The sequence below is a fragment of the Calliphora vicina genome, chromosome 4 (assembly GCF_958450345.1).
Source record: "Calliphora vicina chromosome 4, idCalVici1.1, whole genome shotgun sequence".
Taxonomy (NCBI): Eukaryota; Metazoa; Arthropoda; class Insecta; order Diptera; family Calliphoridae; genus Calliphora; species Calliphora vicina.
The window spans coordinates 84,298,888-84,320,761 of NC_088783.1; the positions used below are offsets into that span (position 1 = coordinate 84,298,888).

The 21,874-nt window shown below is 29.4% G+C and overlaps 1 protein-coding gene across 1 annotated transcript; it reads left to right on the plus strand.

Moving 5' to 3' along the window:
• Positions 1 to 5,704: 5,704 nt before the first annotated feature.
• Positions 5,705 to 15,869, plus strand: LOC135957355 (uncharacterized). The gene is made up of 11 exons (XM_065508085.1): positions 5,705 to 5,927; positions 5,995 to 6,228; positions 7,792 to 7,954; positions 8,034 to 8,212; positions 8,365 to 8,546; positions 10,013 to 10,263; positions 14,813 to 14,975; positions 15,058 to 15,169; positions 15,237 to 15,396; positions 15,474 to 15,601; positions 15,677 to 15,869. The coding sequence occupies exons 1-11, from the start codon at positions 5,894 to 5,896 to the stop codon at positions 15,730 to 15,732; spliced, it is 1,662 nt and encodes a 553-aa protein (XP_065364157.1). The 5' UTR covers positions 5,705 to 5,893; the 3' UTR covers positions 15,733 to 15,869.
• Positions 15,870 to 21,874: the final 6,005 nt, after the last annotated feature.

A 21,874-nucleotide genomic window follows, 5' to 3' on the forward strand; every position in this document is an offset into this window, starting at 1 on the left:
GTCAGATTGTCAGAAACATGCTCAGAAAATGGTTAACACAATCATGAGAACTTATGTTGAAACATATGGTTGTTAACAATTTATGGAACATTTTCTGACAACTTTGTAAGAATATGACAACCGTGTATTAAAGACTTTACAGTTACCTTTTAATCGCCCATAAAAAATTCATAATACTCGTATGTATTGTACAAAAGTGAATACAATTATAGTTTAGACGATGAAATTGTATTATGATCCATACATAAGTTGTAAAGAATATTGTGTTCTGAAAATAGCTTAAATATCAATATTATTTGTAGTATCAACAAGTAAATGTGTTATATTCCGACATAAATTTTGTCAATTTGGTACAAATATTTAGGTTCATATAAAACTTGTTTATATCGAATTTCATCACGATATTAATTACACTATGCAACAAATAAAGACTTTTGGAAAAACACACGTGTGAAACCCTACACGAGTAAAACCCTATACTCGGTTTGTCCATTTTGTTGACCAATCAATGCAATCTGAACACATCTAGGCACTGTAAATAGCTCACAAAGATCTTAAAAATTTTCGTTTTTATACTATTTTTTGACGCTAAAACAAAGATTTTGTTAAAAAAGTATGTTCGAGTGTATACATCTCTATTATACTGCAATAACGAATGAGCAAATCATTATCAGTATGATCCGGGCCCATCACGTTACTCAATCTTGATCACATAAGACCGGCTTGATGCAAGATATGAAAAAACATTAAAATTTTTTAAAGTGGGCAAGGTTTGTGTAGCTTCTGAAGAGTAAATATAAGCTTTTTATATAAGTTTTTGATATTTGTGGAAACCTTAGGACTTGAAGATTGGCATTTTACTGAAATGAAATAATTTTTTGGTTTTTCAATTTTGAATTAATGTAATAATTTAACGGTTACCGACATTACAATGACATTTGGAAGTAATATAGAACTAAATGTTTTTAAGTCAATGGCATTACCATTGTTGACATTCATTGTTTTCAAACACGAAAATTTATTCCAACAACTGAGTTTTTGTAGAAAAGTGCCCACTTTGAAGTAATTTATCCAAATATGATCGGTGCTTCGCTATTTTAGAAATTTTTACTCAAACCAAAAATGTGGTTTAAAAATTGGCCAAGTTTGGATAGACATTTCGTTAGGGCCCTATCGTGTTTTTAACAGATAGACGGACGGTCATAGCTTGATCGTCTAAGGACCCAGAATAAATATACTTTTGTGGGTCTGCGATGAGTATTTTGATGTGTTACAAACGAAATGAAAAAATAAATAAATATACCTCCATCTTTTTTGACGGTGGGTATAAAAATACATACCAACTGAAATCATATACTACATACATAAAATCAGCTACTGTTATGATGATTCCAACGACTTAAATGATAAAAAATGGAATTTGTCAGTCATGACACTATTAAAGAATTATTATTAATGAAACATTTTGTTATTTTTAGGAAATTCACGAAATGAATGGCGTGAAAAATAAGTTTCCTTTGCCATCACTTTAGATAACTGCCAAATTTAATGAGAGTATCTTCTGTTGTTGGGGGATCATCATAAAAATGAATAAACAAAATATTATAATGTTTACTGACTCAATTTTAGGGATATAAATCATTTTCCTATTTTTATTTGTTTACAGCGATACGAACAGCAAAAACAAACGTCAAATATTGCGAATTTATCACAGTATTTTGTCTCTATTTACAATTCACCCTACAAGTACGGGATTCGTTATATGCTTTTTTGTTTGTTTGGTAATATTTTGGGATGCTGTCTTAATTTTTTAGTCGGACTTGAGATCTTTGTCAATTTTCTCCAATGGGAAAAAGCTTAACCAACATATTAAATTTTTAATGAAAGTCTATGATTAGGATTGGAACATTTTGGTAAAACTTTCCCGACGGTACATATCGTTAGCTTAACGTGCAAATGTGCTAAGTCCACTTTTTATGAAAACTGAGATTTTAATACAAATCGCAAGAATCATCTCGACTCCTGATATCAAAAACGTTGCTTCATTGCATTTTGAAAGAAACTTTAAAGACTTTAAATCCAATAACTGAGTTAAATCGATAAAAATAAAGAAAAAATTTTATGAGAAAATCTAAGTAAACTTAAAAAAAAACTAAATAAGTAATTCAAAATGAGCTAAGTCCCAAAAAGGACTTATATGTCGCCAAAGTACTTCTAAATCATAACAAATAAGTATTAAAACTGCATTGACAGATTTCAAAAATATTTATTTTTGTGTCTCCTATAATTTTAATCACGGTTGCACACTAAGCTAACGATATCTACATAACACAAATTATTATTAACTAGCAGATCCGGTGCGCTTCGCTACCCCAATTAGAAGAATGAAATAGTACTATTAAGTCTCCCTTTGTGAATCTAATTGTAAATGTCTAATTTCATATTTCTGGGTCCATTATTATAGAAAATGCAAAAGAAAGTTACCACTAAAGTCAACTTTTGTGAATTCAAATTCATTTAAAATCATGTGTGCCTAAAATTATTATAAAATATTCAAAAAGTACCATTGCAATAAACAAATAGTACCATTGATTATCACTTCTGAATTCGCATTCACTAAACCAAAACCCGTCAATTTTGAATTTTAAATTTGTATAGCCTTTCCTATATTATCAACTAATTTTGTTTCTATAACAATTAATATTTAAAAATTATCACAAAACCCAAAAAAAACGAAACCGCGGTTTTGAAATTCTTTGGTGTTTTGGAAACGCTAGGTCCATTATTATAGTAAATTCACAAAAGTACGTATGAGAACAAAGAAAAAGTACCAAGCGCCTTGAATTTTCACTCACTTGGGACCATAGACGCCTAATTTCATATTTCTATGTCCATTATTACAGAAAATTCAAAAAGTACCATTAGAATATATAAAAAGTACCAAAAAGCCCCCACTTGTGGTTTCCCACTCACTCCCATATAAGCTTAATTTCATGGTTTTAGGTTAATTGGTGAAGAAATTACAAAAAGTACCATTCGAATAAAGAAAAAGTACCAAAAAGTCTATCCCTAGAATTCTCACTCACTTTAGAACATATACGATTAATTTCATATTTTTATGGCCATTATTACAGAAAATTCAAAAAGTACCGCTACAATATACAAAAAGTACCAAAAATCAGGCACTTGTGGATTCCCACTCACTCCGGTCCAAATAAGCTTTACTTCATGTGTCTAGGTTCATTGGTGAAGAAATTACAAAAAGTACCATTCGAATAGAGAAAAAGTACCAAAAAGTCTCCCCCTAGAATTCTCACTGACTTAGGACCGTGTATGCTTAATTTCATGTTTCTAAGTCCATTGTTATACAAAATTAAAAAAAGTACCATTATAATAAAGAAAAAGTACCATGAAGTATCCGCTAAATTTTCAATCACATAGGACCATATACGCTTAATTACATATTTCTAGGTCCATTATTATAGAAAATTCAAAAAGTACCATTATAATATAGAAAAAGTACCAAAAAGCAGCCACGTGTGGATTCCCACCCACTCGGGCCCATGTAAGCTTTATTTCATGTTTCTACGTTCATTGGTGAAGAAATTACAAAAAGTACCATTCGATTAAAGAAAAAGTACCAAAAAGTCTCCCCCTAGAATTCTCACTTACTTAGGACCATATATGCTTAATTTCATGTTTCTAAGTTCATTGTTATAGAAAATTCAAAAAAGTACCATTAGAATATACAAAAAGTACCAAAAACTCTCCCCCTAGAATTCTCACTTACTTAGAACCATATATGCTTAACTTCATATTTCTATGTCCATTATTACAGAAAATTCAAAAAGTACCATTAGAATATAGAAAAAGTACCAAAAAGCAGTCACTTGTAGATTCCCACTCACTCCGGTCCATATAAGCTTAATTTCATGTTTTTAGGTTCATTGGCGAAGAAATTACAAAAAGTACCATTCGAATAAAGAAAAAGTACCAAAATGTCTCCCCCTAGAATTCTCACTCACTTAGGGCCATATATGCTTATTTTCATGTTTCTAAGTTCATTGTTATAGAAAATTCAAAAAAGTACCATTAGAATATAGAAAAAGTACCAAAAAACCCACACTTGTGGTTTCCTACTCACTCGGTTTATATATAAGCTTTATTTTATGTTTCTAGGTTCATTGGTGAAGAAATTACAAAAAGTACCATTCCAATAAAGAAAAAGTACCAAAAAGTCTCCCCCTAGAATTCTCACTCACTTAGGACCATATATGTTTAATTTCATGTTTCTAAGTCCATTGTTATAGAAATTTCAAAAAAATACCATTAGAAGAACAAAAAAGTACCTATAGTTCTGTTCACACATTTTGATGCCTAAATATTATACCCTATGCCTAACACAAACTTCACTCAGATACAAATCAGCTAACTTTAATGTCGATAAGTTCAATAATTTAAAATATTAAAAAAGTACCATTAGGAGAAAAGTACCAGTTTCCCTTTTCTTCCTCGAACACCCCTCAAGTTCGACCTTTAAAAATATTCCATTTTGCCAAAATTGTTTATGCTACAGACATGTCTCAAAATATTAAAATCTGTGTTAATGTGCCGAAGAATAAATATGTTTTAAAAAAGTACCAAACTGTTTACCCGGATTTGGCCCAATATACACCTTGGCACTCGAGTTCCAAATAACACCCTGTTAGTTAATTTTTGTATGAATCCAGGAACCAGTGTTAAAAAAATTATCAAAATTGGCTTAATAATTTCAATAAAATGTATTTTTCCGATTTTATCCCCTTTTTGGTACCTTTTTTATCCCCATTGTTTTGGTAAAATTTAATTCAAATAAATTTCTGTATCGTGGTGGGAGCTCATAATAAAATATTCGTATGCCTATGTCAAATTATAAAAAAACAAATTTTATGAAAAAGTACCAAAAATAAACACAATTTTTATCCCTTAAGGGTTCGAATTTCCAAAAAGTACCAAACTTATATTTTTTATTTTTTGATAATTAAAGAATACGATTTAAAATTTGTTTCTATGTTTATTGGTTTAAAAGATACATAGGGTGCAAAAAAAGTACCAAAATACAGTTTTTACCCGTTTTCTCCCCTAAATGTTTCGAATTTCGAAAAAGTACGAAACACCTGTCAGCTTATTTTTTAAATGGAGTAACATGCAACTTTAAGTTTTTTTGTATCTTTATTAGTTTTGAAGATATAAGGTTACCGAATTTACCCGTTTTTACCCTTTTTTACCCCCTAAACGTTCGAATTTCCAAAAATCCCTTCTTATCGGATCGTTTTGGGGAGGGAGGAACCCACAGTTAAAATTTCGTGATTCTAGCTTCAGCCGTTTGGGCTGTGCGATGATGAATCAGTCAGTCAGTCAGTAACGTTACTCTTTTATATATATAGATTAAAATGAGCAATACTCTAAAATAGATTTATCGATCAACGATTATGATTCATAAATTTCGGCAAAATAATCAAATACTCGTATTAAATTAACGATTATCTTAAAAATCTACTTAAAGGGTATAAACTATTCGATGCATTCTAATCTTCACACTTTATCATTTCATTGTTTATTCTAATGTTTACTTGGGATAATTTACAAGATTAGAGATAATTTTACTACTCAAAACATATTAAGAATAGATACTCCAACCTGGGACTAAAGTTAGTAAGTTTCTAGACAACAAGCGCAAAAGTATTTATTTTTCTGAATGGAGAAAGGAATTTAAAACGTTTAAATTATTGTTTGTAAAATGTGGTGTTAAAAATAATTTTAAAAATCGTGTAATTATTGGCGAGGGTCAGACAGTCAGTCAGAATTAGGATATTTATCAAAGAAAAGGGGAATAAAGGAAAACGTGATAATAATGGTTGCAATAATAACAAACACAGCAGAGAATGGTAAAAAAATATTCAGTTTGCAATTCTTAGCATTAAATAACAATATATTTTTTTTCTTTCTTTGTAGATAAGGGCCATCATAAATCACTCGAAGATGCTAAAACACCAGCTGATTTTGAAAAAGCTATTGCAACTGCTGGATTTGGACGTTTTAATGTATTATTATTGCTGGTAGCGTGCCCGGCTGCAATGGCATCGGTCGTTGAGACGGCTGTCATATCTTACATACTTCCCAGTGCGGAATGCGATTTAAATTTGAATCTTCTTGATAAAGGCATCCTAAATGCCATAACCTATTGTGGTAAGCTAAATATTTGACTCATATAGGTACATATAATATATGAAATCCTTTCTTATTCCTCGATTATAGTGTAGTAATGTTTATGTTTGTAAATCAACAATTCAAATTATACGTATAAAAAAACGATTTTTAAAAGTGATCACAGATTATCATCGTTTTTCTAATTTCAAACTAAAAATCTATTAATAAAGCTGATCACAGAATATCATCCTTTTTCAATTTGGAGTACTTTTAAAGGAGCTAGAGCTAAAACAGGTTTTAATATAAAAAATCGCTTTTTAGTGGGAAATGTAAGTGATTTCAGTTTATCATCCTTTTTCAATTTAAAGTACATACTTTAAAAGGAGCTAGGTTTTCATGCAAAAAACAATTTTTAGTGGGAAATGTAAGTCATCACAAATTATATTCCTTTTTCAATTTGGAGCACTCTTAAAGTAGCTAGAGCCTGTTTTAGGTTTTCATATCAAACATTAATTTTTATCACTTTTAAAGGAGCTAGAGCCTGTTTTAAGTTTTCATATAAAACATAGATTTTTAGTGGGAAATAAAGGTGAACTCAGATTATCATACTTTTTCAATTTGGATCACTTTTAAAGGACCTAAAGCCAATTTTAGGTTTTCATATAAAAAATCGATGTTTTGTGAGAAATAAAGTTGATCACAGATTATCATCCTTTTTCAATTTGGAGCACTTTTAAAGGAGCTTGAGCCTGTTGTTTCAGGTTTTCATATAAAACATCGATTTTTAGTGGGAAATAAAGTTGATCACAGATTATCATCCTTTTTCAATTTGGAGCACTTTTAAAGGAGCTACAGTCAATTTTAGGTTTTCATATAAAAAAGTTGATTTTAAGTTGGAAATAAAGGTGATCTCAGATTATCAACCTTTTTCAATTTGGAGCACTTTTAAAGGAGCTAGAGCCTGTTTTTGGTTTTCATATAAATAATCGGAGCACTTTTAAAGGAGCTTGAGCCTGTTGTTTCAGGTTTTCATATAAAACATCGATATTTAGAAATAAATAAAGGTAAATCCAATTTTAGGTTTTCATATATAAAATCGATTTTTAGTAGGAAATAAAGGTGATCACAGATTATAATTGATATAAAAAATCTACTTTTAGTGGATTATCAACCTTTCTCAATTTGGAGCACTTTTAAAGGAGCTACAGCCAATTTGAGATTTTCAATAAGGAGCTAGAGCCTGTTTTAGGGTTTCATATAAAAAATCTTCGGAAATAAAGGTGATCACAGATGAGCTACAGACCTGTAAATTTTCTTGAATTTTAAAAAATTTACATCGCGAATAAAATCGACTATTTTTTAAAATTGAAAAGTATAAAAATGCGAATGTCCAATTGACTCCAAATAGTATGTGTTTACCAAATATGGTAAAAATTCGAAGACCCAAGGCCAAAGACTTGTTTTTATTATATACATATACATACATACATACATACATTTTGCTGACATCAATTTCGTATGGCATATTTTTATTTATAATGCAAGTTTTGTGCTATGAATGATTAAATATAACAGAAGACAAAAAAATATAATTTTTCATAGGTATGATAATATCGGCAATCGGTTGGGGTTATTTATCTGACAAGAAAGGACGAAAGAAACTGTTGGTGTTTGGTTATTTGATGGATGTCATTTGTGTTCTTTGTGGAGCCCTGAGTCAAAATGTTACACAATTAATGATTTCGAAATTTTTCGGTGGTCTTATGTAAGTTTCAATTATAACTTTGATACTTAGATTTTTCTATAAAAGTTTAATTAAACTATATTGTCTTTATCATATATAGTATGTGTGGTCCATTCGCCGTACTGATGTCATACTTGACGGAATTCCACGGCACTGAACATAGACCACGTATTATGATGTTAATTGGTATAATGTTCTCTATGGCCTCCATAATGTTACCTGTTTTAGCTTTCTTAATTTTGCCATATGAGTGGAATTTCCAAGTATTTAATATGAATTGTAAGTATTTAATATTTTATTGAATAAATGCATTTCTTATGCATACATATACATATTTGCTTATTTTTAGTTCATTCAATACTTTGTTAAAAAATTCATTTCCAATATGTACTTACATATATATTTTGTTTATAATTTTTTTTTATTTTTAGTCCATTCATGGCAGATTTATTTCGCTATTTGTTGTATTCCAAGTCTGTTAAGCGGTATTCTTTTATCATTATTTCCGGAAAGTCCACGTTTTTTAATGTCACAAGGTAGAAATGCGGAAGCTTTAAAAATATTCCAAAAAATATTTGCCATGAATAAAAGACAACCTATAGAAAATTATCCCGTAAGTAAATCCATAACAAATAAGAAGAAAATTCATACTTTTCTGATTGATACTATTGGGGTATTCACACGGTCTACTATTTGGTCATATTGTCATAATATATTATGATAGTTTAAACAATTTTTTGTTGTGTTTCAAACAAAAAAGTTCTAAACTAATAACACTTTTTGAACTATTGGTCAATTCACAAGGTCTCTTATCATGTCATATTATCATAATGTCCTAATATTTCACAATGGTTTTTATTGGTTTTCAAGCAAAAAATGTCCTAATATAATACTACTCTGTATGCTATATTTATTGTGTTATCGTAACCAACCAGCACACAGTGGGGCAGAATCGAAATTTTTGGGCGTAGCCAAGGAGCATTCGAGTTTAAGTTATTAAAATGGTCCATACCAATGCTCCAGGGGCGTCGATATGGGGGCTCAAAGTAGGGTACCTTCGACATGTAAGATTTTTAAACACGTGCCATATTTTGTTTCTTCTTGTTTCTTATTTTTGTCTTCCATAAACATGCTATTTATCTCTTCTAATTTTGGAGTTATATGCATTTAAAAATTGAAATTTAAAAAATTGGGCAAAACCTTAGCCCGCTATTTTAAAAATATAGGGCGTAATTTTGGAAAAGATTTGAGGTCAATACATATTAAGGATCCAAAAATAAACGATTTTCAATTTAAATATTAAAAAAATAGTAGATTTTTGCTATTTTTTGGGCGAAAAGGTGACTTAACTCTTTTTTTATTAAAAAAAAACTTTCTTTAAGAACAAATAACAATTTTATGTTTTTCTGTAAGGTATCTTTACGGAGAACATTTGGTATAAAAAACTTGTCAAATTTTTCAAATATGTTAGCCCTACACCCTTCGGAATTTGACCTATTTTTTTATCAACAATTCAACTTTGGGCCACATGTTCTTAAATCCCAAGGCTGGGATCAGAAAACAAAAAGCAGCTTTGGAAACCTTGATGTGTTCCCTATTTATCGCCAAAGTATTTCCCCAGCACCAAAGGAAATGTGGAACCTATAGGCAAAATTGTAAAAAATACCATTTTTGAGATTTTTGCTCCAATTTTTAGGAATTGCGGGATTCCCTTTGACCTTTTGACAAGTTTTTTTATATTTCGTTATTTAGAATGGCAAACTTAAAAAACGTTGAAAATTTTATTGAAATATTAGGAACAATTTGATCCACATTTATTCCGAGCTATATTTTTTTGTTTAGATAAGTTAATTTTTGGTCATACAAAAAAAATTTGAAGTCATATCTCAATTAGATTCAAAAATATGCCACTTTAGAGAATTGATAAAATTACATGACTGAAAACTCATTGTGTGAATCAGGTAATATTAGGACATTATGACAATATGACTAATGGTCTGCCATGTGATTCCCCATATGTAATTAATTCAGCCGAATTTAAAGTCTTAATTAAATACAAATTTAAAATACTCATTACAGATAAAACTCCTTGTTAATGAAAACCCTAACCATAAAGACTCTGATCCCCCAGATAATGTTAGTATAGCCACAATAGAAGCTGCCATTACTGCTGTCAAATTAGATAAGGACCAAAAAGCCAATACAAACAACAATAATAATATTGAACCAAGTCGTCCTAAACAGCCCACCGGTTTTAAGCCACTCTTCTTTAAGCCTTATTTGGGAAAGTGCTTAATTGTGAATATTTTAAGTTTTTTTATATTATTAGGGTAAGTACATTACAAACATTTCATAGAATATTATTAGACTGACTTGGGGAAACAATTTTGGAATTGTTACATTATTCCTGATTGTAATATATATGAGTGGTAAATATGTATATTTATTAACGCCCAAATTTGTATACCCGCCATTAAAGTATCCGAAACCGTAAACCGTAAACCGGTCAACCGGTTTTTTTTATCTTTGTAAACTCGACCGGTTTCGGTTTTCTTTAACTTTTCGGTTTTTTGAGAAACCGGTTTTTGTATGACGGTTAACCGGTTTTAATGAAATATATTTTCTAAAGCTCATTTAAACACATTTTTAAAAAACTTTGATACCATTTTTAAAAATATGGTTTTATTTTATAGAAAATTGTAGCATTTGACAATATTTCGTAAAAGATATAAAATAATTCCATAAATATAGAGCCTTAGGAATCAAAAATTTTAAATATAAACCGGTTAACCGGTTTTTTTAAAGACAAAAACCGAAACCGGTTAAACGGTTCAAAAACACACTTTTTCGGTTAAACTGGAAACCGGTTTTTTAAATTTGCCGGTTTTTTGGATATTCTAACATTTCATAGAGTATCCATCAAAAAGATGATTTTGTTATTGTGTGAAATATTGATCGTAGGTCCTTATAAAATTCTAAGGCGATCTAGCTATATCCGCCTGTGTGTTTCCCCAAATAATTTCTGCACAGAGAAAACAGATTCGTACTCACAACCGAATTTGTCGCCAATCGAATTTTGTCGGTTGCATGTACTATCGTATAATTCGGTTGAAATTACTGAATTTATATGGTACTCGTAACAGAATTCCAAAACAATTCGATAGCATTTAGTCAGTAACTATTGTGAATTCATACATTTAAAATAATTTGAAATTTTTTGTTATTTCTACATACATATGTATGTAATTTATTTCAAAGGAAAGATAAATTATTAAAAATACAATATATAGTTTCGAAACATAATTAGTATATTAGTGTATATGTTCATTAGGGTGGCCCTTAATAAACGAAAGTTGGATTTTGGCCATTCTCACCCCCCAGTTTGGTGAACATTAGTAAAAAAATCATCCTGAAAAAATTTTAGGTAAATCGGTTGGGGTTAAGACGTGCCGCAAGCCCTCTGAAGTTTTGAGATGCATTTACAAGGGGAAAAAATTCATTTTTTTCAGTTTTTGTAAAAATTTTGCCATTAAAAAATTACTTTTGTAATTCAATTTAAAAGAATCGAAATGTGTACGTAATTGTCGTTCTAATGAGACATAAAAAACAGAAATCGGTTAAAAAATTTTAAAGTTATTAAAAATTCGCCAGGCCATTAACGTGTCTCAGGCCACTAGAACAAGAAATGTTGGAACAAAATTAACATATTTTGAGAAATATTAAAATAAAAGCTCATTTTTACTTAAAATATGTCCATATTTACTTGTATATGAGTTTTTGTCTTCGTAGGATACCGTTAACCTATTTTTAGGTATGAACAAAAAAAATTAATTTTTTTAACGGCAGTTTCAAAACTCCATTTTCAAATTTTTAAAAATTTTGTTAAACAAATTTCAGAATTTTTTGATCATCTCATTGGGATTTATTAAGAGTATAATAGGGAATAAAAATGTGAAAAAATTATGAAAATATCTCTTATAGTTTTTCCGTACCTGCGATTTAAATTTTGAAATTTTCGAGAAAAACCAATTATTTGGCAATTTTTAGGCCAATGAGCTCTATTTCCTTACTCTTATGAATTTTAAGTAAAACCTATTCAGAATATTATAGTCCAGATAATTCAAAATATACTCTGAAACTTCTACTAAAATCGGAAGACGTTAACCCTTAAATCGTGAAGGTCAAAGGTAAAATTTTTCAATATTTGGAATTTCTCTTGGAAAGATTTCGAAATGATCGAAATGTTGTATATTTTTGGGCCGATTTTGATGAAATTTAACAAAAATATAACATAAACTCTAGGGTTTATAATAACAGCACAAGAATGGAAATTAACGCTTAATGGCACTTGGGGTTAAAATGACACCAAACTTTTAAAATCATAATTTTTTATGGTTTTAGAAGTTTGGGGTCATTTTAACACCAAGTGCTATATAGGGTTAATTTTAATTTTTCTGCTGCTTTTGTAAATACTAGGCTTTGTGTTATATTTTTGTTAAATTTCATCAAAATCGGCCCAAAAATATACAACATTTCGAACATTTCAAAATCTTTCCAAGAGAAATTCCAAATATTGAAAAATTTGACCTTTGACCTTCACGATTTAAGGGTTAACGTTTTTTGATTTTAGTAAAAGTTTCAGAGTATATTTAGAATTATCTGGACTATAATATTCTAATTAAGTTTTGCTTAAAATTCATAAGAGTAAGAAAATAGAGCTCATTGGCCTAAAAATTGCCAAATAATTGGTTTTTCTCGAAAATTTCAAAATTTAAATCGCAGGTACGGAAAAACTATAAGAGATATTTTCATAATTTTTTCACATTTTTATTCCCTATTATACTCTTAATAAATCCCAATGAGATGATCAAAAAATTCTGAAATTTGTTTAACAAAATTTTTAAAAATTTGAAAATGGAGTTTTGAAACTGCCGTTAAAAAAATTAATTTTTTTTGTTCATACCTAAAAATAGGTTAACGGTATCCTACGAAGACAAAAACTCATATACAAGTAAATATGGACATATTTTAAGTAAAAATGAGCTTTTATTTTAATATTTCTCAAAATATGTTAATTTTGTTCCAACATTTCTTGTTCTAGTGGCCTGAGACACGTTAATGGCCTGGCGAATTTTTAATAACTTTAACATTTTTTGACCGATTTCTGTTTTTTATGTCTCATTAGAACGACAATTACGTACACATTTCGATTCTTTTAAATTAAATTACAAAAGTAATTTTTTAATGGCAAAATTTTTACAAAAACTGAAAAAAATGCATTTTTTCCCCTTGTAAATGCATCTCAAAACTTCAGAGGGCTTGCGGCACGTCTTAACCCTAACCGATTTACCTAAAATTTTTTCAGGATGAATTTTTTGCTAATGTTCACCAAACTGGGGGGTGAGAATGGCCAAAATCCAACTTTCGTTTATTAAGGGCCACCCTAATGTTCATATGTTAGTAACTGGATGTTATCCTTCTTCTGACGATTGTTGGAGGAACCATTTGCAGCAGTTTCAATACACATTATAGACCAGGAGACACGACAGACCTTTGCGAAAAATGTCCTTTGTTTTTTAAAAACAGACCACTTTCTTATATTCTTCTCAATTTCAATATATCATTGTATAATTTAACTCTGCTAGCGAAGTACCTCAGAGGTCCAGAATTGGAAAAGTTGACTTTTTAAGTAACGATTTTCTTACCGTCGTGACGCTCATCAACAAGTTAGACAATTGCATTTCAGAACCTTTTGGTATATGTATGTAGAAATATGTATGTAGATTTGTACTTATTTTTATATAAAAAACGGTTTTGAAGGTCATTTCCATATACAGTGAGCCTCAAAAGTGAGTAAACACCCGCGAATTTTTTGAGTTTTTTAGGATCATGAAAATCATTATAGTCCGACTTAAATCTTTTTTTTCACAACCGAATCTATTATTCAACTCAATCTCTTACAAACCGAAACATTAAAATTTTAATCGATGAATAAATTTTAGGATTTTCATTATCTTAAAAAAAATCAAATATTTTTTGGTGTATACTCACTTTTGATTCTCACTGTACATACATATTTAGAAATATATTGAGCAAAAGCCTCTATTATCAGCGAATTTTTGGGACCCTCAGTTTCAATTATAGACTGATATAATATTTGTTTCTTTTTGTAGTAAATTTATTTAAAATTTTACGAATATTATTTTTAATATTTTTTTATTTGTCTAGAAAATGTCAAACATTTCAATACCCAATTTTCGGTTGAGAACCCCGAATGAATAAAAAAAACTATAATTATAAATGAATTGTTCAATTGTTATACAAAATGAATGATTTCAACAACCAATATTCAGTACTGAGTCTTTATATACTAAATTTAATTCGGTAGTCATTTTCAACATTTTCAAATAAATTTCATAAATACATATATTGGTTTATGTAACTAAATTTTCTATTGTAGAATTTATTATTCCATCCCAATTATGTTTTATATATTAACAATACAGATTATTAGTTGCATTTCTAAATTGTTGATAATTGAAATAAAATTTTAGTTATTATTATTAAATTTTAATAATTGCAACTGTTTTCCAACCAATCTGTTTTCTGTGTGTGTTGATCAGAAATGTTTGTTTAAAAGAACCAAAAACATTTTAGAACAAAATGTCCATCCGTCCGACGTTTAAAAACATTTAAAACACGATATGACCAAAAAGTTCCTATTAATAGCTGAAACATAATAAAATAAGTTGAACCGGTAAAAAGTTTTGGATCAAAATATAAGAAAAACTTTGTGCAGACTTACCACTACATATATGTACATATTTTGTTCCCGATAATAAGCTCCACTTATTTATTTTTATATTTTATTAATTCAAGACAAAATACAATTCGCCTGTGGTTGCCTCAGCTGTTTGCATCGTTGCATGAATATGAACAAATATCAAGTGAAGCCACTAGTATGTGTTCGATCTTGGAATATAGTGTAAATAAGACCGAAATGGTACAAATGGTTCAAAATTCGGAAGAAAACTGTGTTGTGGTAATGAATGAATTTTTAATTATAATGTTAAAATACAACTTTTAAAGACATACATATGTACATTTTTATATCAAAAATTTAGGTTATTACGCCCGCGACCTATACAAATAATATTATTGTTGCTGTAACGGGGCTGTTGGCTTATTTAGTGGCCGGTTCACTAATCAACGCTTTGGGTAATAAACGCATACAAGGTATATAACTCTATAAATACTATTTAAAGCTGCATTATAAACTTGAAATTTTTAAAATATATTGCAGTTTTCGGTCTTGTGATTGCTGGTACATGTGGGATTGCTCTATATTGGTCTTCGTCAGCTTTAACAACGCTAATTATATCAGCTTTATATGTCTGTATGGGAAGTATTTCATCCACATCGGCTATAGGTACATCAGTTAATTTGTTTCCAACATCATTAAGGTTCGTATAATAATTCATATACCATTCATAGATATAAATATGCAAGCCAACACGATTAATTTCAAATTTTCTTTCAGAACCATGATTGTTTCATTATCAATGATGTTTGGACGTATGGGTTCAATTACGGGTAATGTACTGTTTCCAGTTTTTATGTCTTTTGGTTGCATTCCGCCATTTATAATGGTGGGTGCTGTTATGTACAGTAAGTTATAAAATTAATGTAACAAAGTTATATTATATAATTAATTACTATTTCTCTGAATTATTATCATTTCAGTTGGAGCTATATTGTCTGCTTTACTGCCAAGTACAAATAAAATAGATCTTAAATAATATCGTTTTTTACATAATTTATTTACTAGTTAGTTTAAATTGTATTTATAAAGATTGTTAATAATATAAATATATTGTTATTTTTTACAAATCAAATATTTTAATTTCGAGTAAAAATTGATTACATTTAACCCTTTGATATCCAAGTTTTTTTTTCGAAGTTTAAATCTTATGTCAGATGAATTTGAGATAAAATCAATTCGAATTTTAAAAATCCAGTAACCATGTGGGCACTAGAGTGGCCCTTAATAAACGAAAGTTGGATTTTGGCCAGTCTCACAGTTATATGTATACATGTATAAGTGGATGATAAATTATGAATATAAAATTGTTCTCTAGCAACAACATGATCAATCTCACCTAATAATGTTTCTTACTTACATACGCATAATGTGTATGTAAAATAAGAAACAATTATTATATTATTGTTCTATTATTGTTGCTATGCGACATGCTCAATCGTGTCTTCTTTCTTATTTACACACAATGTGTACATAAGACAAGCGGATCACTATTGAACATGTCTTGTTATTGTTGTTTACGCATTTAATATCTCGCTTGTAAAACTAATTAGTTGCCAAGCGTAATGAGTTTCTGAAATCCCAATTTTATTAAAAGTAAATAACATACCATTGTTTGTAAGATCGTACATACACATTGTTACGAAATTGTACTTGAATTCAAATATAACGATTTTAACGGCTGATTTAAAAGTAGTATAATGCTTTCAAATAGCAGTGATGTAATAGCAAACTTTAACATATCTATGGGCATTATTAACATTGAATAAAAGCTTTCAGTTGACCATTGATCATAAGTTGACAACGCTGTTTGCTGCGACCGTATATTCGAATTCGGATATTCAGATGGCGTATGTATTAGAAAGCTCTAGACAGTTAAAGAGCAATCTAGAATGCAGATGCAGTCGTTAGTGAGTTTATCAGAGACGCTATTCGAATAAACATCAACTGAGTGCCTTAAAGTGTGCTGTATTTTTCAAGTGAATTCGTGTACATTATAAAGTGTCTGTATTTCTGAGAATTTATAAACGTATATAAAAAAACATTGAGTGACTATTTAATTCTGTGGTTGTTGTACATTTTAAATAAATAAAGAGTTGTTACAATTTTCAAACTACTAAACGGCTTTTATTTGCAATCAAAAGTATCCGGTTTATTTAAAGGAAATAAACAAGCGTTTTGAAAAGGTTAAAACGTAACAGTATATACTGTTACGAAATTGTACTTGAATTCAAATATAACGATTTTAAGGGCTGATTTAAAAGTAGCATAATGCTTTCAAATAACAGTGCTGTAATAGCAAACTGTAACATATCTGTGGGCATTATTAAATAAAAGCTTTCAGTTGATTTGATCGTAAGTTGGCAACGCTGTATTCGAATATTCAGTTAAAGAACATTGTAGAAAATACAATACAGATGGCGTATGTATTAGTAAGATCTAGAATATTCCAATTTTGACAGTTAAAGAACAATCTGGAGTGCAGATGGCAGTGTTATAAATAGTGGCAGAGGTTGCAGTCGTGAGTCAGTTTGTCAGAAACGCTTTTCCAATAAACATCAACTGAGTGCCTTAAAGTGTGTTGTGTTTTTCAAGTAAATTCGTGTACATTATAAACTGTGTCTGTATTTCTGCGAATTTACAAACGTGTATAAAAAACATTGAGTGACTATTTAATTCTGTTGTTGTTGTACATTTTTAAATAAATAAAGACTTGTTACAATTTTCAAACTACTAAACGGCTTTTATTTGCAATCAAAAGTAATTTAAAGAAAATAAACTAACGTTTTGAAAAGGTTAAAACGTAACAATACGATTGTAATAAGTAATTGCTGATTACGCATTTCATATTTCTGCATGTAGGACTAATTAGTTGCCAAGCGTAATGTGTTTCTGAAGTCCCAGTTTTGTAAATAATATACAGTGGTGGTCAAAACATATGCAACCAGCAACAGAATTTTACAAAAGTGGTTTAAACTAGTTTAAGATGTAAACAAAAATATTCATTTGCTTATAATATTTTTTAATTAATGCTTTAAAAATAAGAATATGAAATTTAATTCAGAATTTTTTTGCATTGAAAAGAAAAAAAAATAAAAAACTACGTATGGGTTGATATTTCATTGGCCAAAACATATGCAACTAATTGCTTTTAAAACATTTCTGTCTATAAAACTTAATATTTCGTGGCAAATCCTATATTTTCAATGACTGCCTTACATCGGCAAGGCAGTGAAGCTATCAAATTGGTAATAAAATTAGCAGGAATAGCGTTCCAAGCATCTACCAATCCTTGAAACATAATATCTGAATTAGTGCAATTTTCGGGGTCGATTCTTTGATTAACGATTTCCCAAATGTTCTCAATGGGATTTAAATCTAGTAATTGTGGTGGCCATTCCATTACCGAAACTCTTTCTTGTGCTAACCACGATTTAACAACATGTGAAGAATGCTTGGGGTCGTTATCGTGCTGAATAACTCATCGAAGAGGCATATTATCCACAGCATTTGGAAGCATTACTCTTTCCAAGATGTCTCTATAGATAAATCCATCCATTATTTCATTAATTTAGAGCGATGGGACAACTCCAGCAACAGAAAAACTGCCCCCATACCATTACGTTGCATCCTCCATGTTTCAGTGTCTTTTTACAGTATCGTGCTTGAAGCCGCGTGTTAAGTGGTCGTCTTACGTAACACATGAAATCACTTCCGATGATATTAAATTCAGATTCGGCGCTAAATAGGACAGTCGTCCATTTGTTTTCTGGCCAATTTAAATACTCCATAGCAAACTTCAAACGTTTCTTTTGATTACGTTTTGATATAAGCGGTTTTTGCGCGTAGGGAAAACGTCGGTGAAGCATGCAGGATGCAACATAATGGTATGGGGGTTGTTTTTCTGCTGCTGGAGTTGTCCCATCGCTCTAAATTAATGAAATAATGGATGGATTTATCTATAGAGACATCTTGGAAAGAGTAATGCTTCCAAATTCTGAGGATAATATGCCTCTTCGAAGAGTTATTCAGCACGATAACGACCCCAAGCATTCTTCACATGTTGTTAAATCGTGGTTAGCACAAGAAAGAGTTTCGGTAATGGAATGGCCACCACAATTACTAGATTTAAATCCCATTGAGAACATTTGGGAAATCGTTAATCAAAGAATCGACCCCGAAAATTGTACTAATTCAGATATTATGTTTCAAGGATTGCTAGATGCTTGGAACGCTATTCCTGCAAATTTTATTACCAATTTGATAGCTTCATTGCCTTGCCGATGTAAGGCCGTCATTGAAAATATAAGATTTGCCACGAAATATTAAGTTTTATAGACAGAAATGTTTTAAAAGCAATTAGTTGCATATGTTTTGACCAATGAAATATCAACCCATACGTAGTTTTTTAATTTTTTTTTCTTTTCAATGCAAAAAATTCTGAATTAAATTTCATATTCTTATTTTTAAAGCATTAATTAAAAAATATTATAAGCAAATGAATATTTTTGTTTACATCTTAAACTAGTTTAAACCACTTTTGTAAAATTCTGTTTCTGGTTGCATATGTTTTGACCACCACTGTATATACATGTATTATTTTTATTTGATTTCTTAAACTAATATGTAAAATATTATCAAGAAGTTCAGTCAATTCAGTCTTAAGTGTTGAAGTGTTCGCAACGTAATTAATAAATATATATAAAATTATCCTGTAAGGGCCTTAAAATAAAATCAAAAAATTGTAAAGGATATTTAAAATAAAATTAAATAAGAATTTTATTAATAAAATAAATTAAAGGATATTTTCTTGTTTCATTTAAAATTAAAACATAATTTCTCACCCCCCAGTTTGGTAAACATTTAGTGTCATTTTAACCCCAATGCTATTAAGGGTTCATTTCCACTCTTGTGCAGTTATTATAAATACTAGACTAAATGTTATATTTTTTCTTAAGTTTCATCAAAATCGGTCCAAAAATAAATAAGATTTCGCTATCTTTAAATTAGAAATTACAAAAATTGAAAAATTTAATCTTTGACCTTCACGATTTAAGGTTTAAAGTTTTTCAATTTTAGTAAAACTTTCAGGGTATATTTAGAATTATCTGGACTATAATATTCTGTTTAAATTTTACTTAAAATTCATAACAGTAAGGAATTCAGTCATCTTTTTATTTTCTATTATATTCTCAATAAATCCGAATGAGATGATCAAAAAATTCTGAAATTTGTATAACAAAATTTTTAAAAATTTGAAAAAGGAGTTTTGAAACTGCCGTTAAAAAAATGTATTGTTTTTGGTCATACCTGCGAATAGGTTAACGGTATCCTACGAAGACAAAGACTCATATACAAGTAAATATGTATATATTTTAAGTAAAAATGAGCTTTTATTTTAATATTTCTTAAAATATGTTAATTTTGTTCCTACATTTCTTGTTCTAGTGGCCTGAAACACGTTAATGGCCTGGGGAATATTTAATATTTTTAACGTTTTTTGACCAATTTCTGTTTTTTAATGGCAAAATTTTTACAAAAACTGAAAAAATTGCATTTTTCCCTTGCATCTCAAAACTTCAGAGGGCACGTCTTAACCCCAACCGATTTATCTAAAATTTGCTCTGGATGATTTTTTTTACCAACGTTCAACAAACTGGGGGGTGAGACTGGCAAAAAACCAAGTTTCCTTTATTAAGGTCAACCCTATTATATATATTTACAGAATACAGTAGTTCTGACTTACCTGCCTTTCACTTAAGAGCATTTTGCATATAAGTGCACAAAACTTGTGTTTTGTATATTTATTTACCAAACTCCATATAAATTCGTTAATTTAAGTGCATTGTTCATACCTGCACATTTAAGATAAGTGCAAAACACTTTTGGAAGCTATAACTGGTTTTCATGAAAAAAATTAAATTTAGCTGCCTAATACAAAATTAAATCAAAACTAATAAGAAAAATACGATTTTGAATGAAAAAATATGTTGTACACTTCTTAATAATTTTAAAAGTAGCTAAAATATCAATTTGACGTTATTTTTAGACGGAAAAATCACAAAGTTCGTGAAAATTATTTGCCGTTAGCTGCTTTTTTGGGCAGTAAACTGTAAATGCACTTACCAGCATCAATGAGCAGGTAAGTGCATTGAGGTTAACTGCTTTTTTAACTTACCTGCACAAAATATCGTGCAAAGTTGATTGTGCAGGTAAGTCAAAATTACTGATATGTATATTGTTTTACTATAAGAGAAAAATCTGTCACGTACGGAATGTCACGTATGATATTAAATTTTATTTATTATAAAATCATCCAAAGATTGTTTTTATTTAAATATGACGGATTGTTTTTATTTAAATATGGTTTAGTGTAAGAAATTAAATAAAGGAAACCTTTTTTGTTTTGCAAATTTTTCGCATATGTGTTCATGTACCTCAAAATTACTTCCGTTTTATGTCACGTACGATATACCCTTATTTCGCTCGATATTTTGGAGAACAATGCGTACAAATGTCACGTACGATGACATGAAATTGCCCATATAATAAATAAGAAAAATCGGACCATAAATGACTGAGTTTAACTGTCAGAAATTATTTCTGAATTATCTAAGAATGTACATATCTATTAATGACTAAGCTATACGTGAAAACAGGGTTTTTAAAAAATGGTTCTAGAGATATTTATCAGATCGTATTCAAAATGTTACATTCTAAAATTTATAGAATTGTAAATAAGAATGACACTTTATTATATTTCTAAATTAACAATTAGTTTTTTTTTAATTTTTTTTTTTATTATTTATCAAGAATTTTTAAAAAATGGTCTATGAATAACAGTTACAAATAACCAATATTGTTTTGGTGTTTGATAACCATTACAATTTTTTTTTGGTGATCCATAATGAGAGTAGCTAAACTGTTATGTCAAATGCTTTCGAATGTACGAGTACTACTCACATATTGATCGTACTATCTTATCAACAATAAAATCTCTATCAAAATCAATATTTTTGTAGTGTACGAGTATTTATTTTATTCAAGTGATTATACATATTAAAATTACATAAATATATGTAGGTAAAATCGAAAAACACTTTTAAAGCAAGTATACAGCT